The sequence below is a fragment of the Lipotes vexillifer genome, unplaced genomic scaffold (genome assembly GCF_000442215.2).
Source record: "Lipotes vexillifer unplaced genomic scaffold, Lipotes_vexillifer_v1.1 scaffold611, whole genome shotgun sequence".
NCBI lineage: Eukaryota > Metazoa > Chordata > Mammalia > Artiodactyla > Lipotidae > Lipotes > Lipotes vexillifer.
Window position 1 is genome coordinate 123,179 of NW_006785619.1, and position 2,964 is coordinate 126,142.

The following is a 2,964-nucleotide window of genomic DNA, read 5'->3' on the forward strand; positions in this document are numbered from 1 at the left end:
GTCTTTGTCCTTTCCCACAGGGTTGTGGAATGCATCATTGACAGTGGGGAATTGTAATAGGGAAGAACCTTTGTGTTCTATTACATTAATTACTAAAGGAATGTTGCCTATAAGCTTAAATCATACATAATAGCCCATCTCTGGGAACCCTGCCTCCCAGGTAATGAGCATTAAGCTAAAATACCTTTGTTTAAATCATACTTAATGGCCCATCTCTGGGAACCCTGCCTCCCAGGTAATGAGCGTTAAGCTAAAATACCTTTGTTTAGCTCACGGGAAACATCCTGACAGGGTCCACCTATCAGTGGCTGCAGGAAGGAAGAAATTATTTGTTTTCTTGGCTGTGTGTTGGGTCTTCGTTGCTGCACACGGGCTCTCCCCAGTCGCAGCGAGTGGGGGCTACTCTTCGTTGTGCTGCACGGGCCTCTCACTGCGGTGGCTTCTCTTGTTGCGGAGCACAGGCTCCAGGTGTGCGGGCTTCAGCAGTTGTGACGCACGGGCTCAGCTGCTCCGCGGCATGTTGGATCTTCCCCGACCAGAGCTTGAACCCGTGTGCCCTGCATTGGCAGGTGGACTCCCAACCACTGTGCCACCAGGGAAGTCCAGGAAGGAGGAAATTAACATATCCCCTCCAGAGTCTGGCAGGAACCAGGACTACCTCCTCACCTTTTAGCAGAAAAGAAGCCTGAATTCTGACTCAGGGAAGACAGTTCATTGAGACACTAGTCCACCATTTTCTTGGTCTACTGGCTTTCCAAATAAAGTTGCTATTCCTTGCCCCAACAGCTTGTCACTTGATTTATTGGCCTGTCATGAGGTGAGCGGGAGGCGCTTGGACTCAGTAACGTGACCTTGGACCTGACCTGGAGTCCTCTTTCGTACATTCTGGACGATGGTAACTGCTTTGCTGGATCGGTGTGAGGAAGCAGTGTGTAAGGCAGAAAAAGTGCTTCCTACCCCGTAAGGAAACATATGGGGAGTTTCTTAAGTAAAGCAGATTCCTGGCTCCCCATCTTTGCCATCTTACTAAACTGGGATTCTTTGGGGGTGGAGCCTAGGAAACTGAATTTTAAATAAGCATTTCCAGTGACTGACTAGGGTGGTCCAAGGAGACTTAGGAAAGACTGAAAGGGGTGTGTGTGTGTGTGTGTGTGTGTGTGTGTGTGTGTGTGTGTGTGTGTGTGTCACCCTCTCCTTTGCCAGGTGGAGTTTGTTACTGCAGACTAACCCCCTGTGACCGCCTGTCTCATTACCAGATTTTATGGACGCTCTGCTTTTGCCAAACTCTGCTGACAGAAACTGCGTTAGCATGACCTTGGCTGGGCTGTGGGTGGTGGTGAGTATGGGCGGCAAGCGATGTCACCTGCACAGGGCAGCTGACTCAAAGGACACCAGTGCATTACTGGAAAGCGGGGCCCTCCACACCCCCACTGCCAGGCTTGTGGTTCCAGGTGTTTCTTAAAAGACCTGTCCACCTGCATCAGGCCTGTTCCAGTCATGAGGGGATTGGGTCTGTGGCTGGGGAGCTGGCCGAAGCCCAGGCAAAGGCTGCTGGGATGGACTGAGGGCAGGGAACTCAGGATGGGGCAGCTGCCTCTGGAAGAAGCCAAGATGTCCCTGGCTGCTGCCGGTAGGGGTAGTAAGAGGATTAGGTGTCAGTCCCTAACCCAGCCCGGAACTAACACCCTCCTCCACTAACACCCCCTTCCCCCGCACTCACAGCACCCTGGCCTGCCCCCCGTCGGAGCTTGCCAAACTCAGAATAACCCCGGGGACCAGACCGTGGGATGGCAGGGACTCTGCTCAGCGCCCTGCTTCTCTTGCAACTTCTCGGTATGGACCAGGGTCGGGGGAAGTGGTCGGACACACACACAGGATACTGACATAAAGGGACAGGACAAAGACAGAGACTGAGATGTAGACGGAGACAACGATATTTGGTCCCCAGGCACATCACTGGTTCGGGAGACAGACAACGGAAAAATACACAGCCGCAGACAGAGAAGCAGAGCCATGCAGAGGCAGAGAGGAGAGGCTCCTTAGCCTCTCCGTTTCCAGTGACCCCACTGCTTGGCCCCACCCCCAGGCAGAGGTGAAGGGAAGAACGAGGAGCTGCGTCTTTACCACCACCTCTTCGACAACTATGACCCAGGACGCCGACCAGTGCAGAAGCCTGAGGACACTGTCACCATCGCCCTCAAAGTCACCCTGACCAACCTCATCTCACTGGTAAGATACCCCCACTGTCACCCCAAATGCCATCTCTGAGCCTAAAGTCCCACTTCTGGTCCCAACCGCTGAGCTCTATCCTAAAGCTGGCTTCCATCATCCTAATCTCCCATCCGCAGAATGAGAGAGAGGAGACCCTCACCACCAGCGTCTGGATTGGAATCGTGAGTGGAGTCTGGGGAGCAGTGTGAGGTCTTGTCCAGGGGACCCTTTTCTCCCAAACTCCTCTTGGGCACCAAGGCACACGTCCTTCCGTCCCCTTCCCCTTCCCTCACCCTTAGGACTGGTATGATTACCGACTCAACTACAGCAAGGGCGATTTTGGGGGCACAGAAACCCTGCGGGTCCCTTCAGAACTTGTATGGCTGCCAGAGATTGTGCTGGAAAACAAGTGAGGACGGGGCCAGGCTGGAGGGAAGCCGAGGCCCGGGGGGCTGGGCTGGACCTGGTTGGGGCAGGTTGCTTGGAGGGAGAGGGGGCCACAGATCTGCGCAAACTCTTGGTTTCCCGGAGCCCACAGTATCGACGGCCAGTTCGGTGTGGCCTATGAAGCCAACGTGCTGGTCTCGGAGGGTGGCTACGTGAGCTGGCTGCCCCCGGCCATCTACCGCAGTATCTGCGCCGTGGAGGTCACCTACTTCCCTTTCGACTGGCAGAACTGCTCGCTTGTTTTCCGGTGGGAAGCGGCCCTGAGCTTTGTGGAATTACGGGGGGTGGGGCCAGGTGTGGGCGGGG

At 54.8% G+C, this 2,964-nt stretch overlaps 1 protein-coding gene across 1 annotated transcript in view; it reads left to right on the plus strand.

Annotated features, from left to right (window-relative positions):
• Positions 1-1,771: 1,771 nt before the first annotated feature.
• Positions 1,772-2,964, plus strand: part of CHRNE (cholinergic receptor nicotinic epsilon subunit) — a 4,735-nt gene continuing 3,542 nt past the window's right edge. Inside the window, exons 1-5 of the mRNA XM_007457708.1 lie at positions 1,772-1,833; positions 2,087-2,229; positions 2,349-2,393; positions 2,511-2,620; positions 2,750-2,905. Of these exons, the coding sequence (XP_007457770.1) occupies positions 1,788-1,833; positions 2,087-2,229; positions 2,349-2,393; positions 2,511-2,620; positions 2,750-2,905 (500 nt within the window). The 5' untranslated portion in view covers positions 1,772-1,787. The remainder of the gene's footprint in view (positions 1,834-2,086; positions 2,230-2,348; positions 2,394-2,510; positions 2,621-2,749; positions 2,906-2,964) is intronic.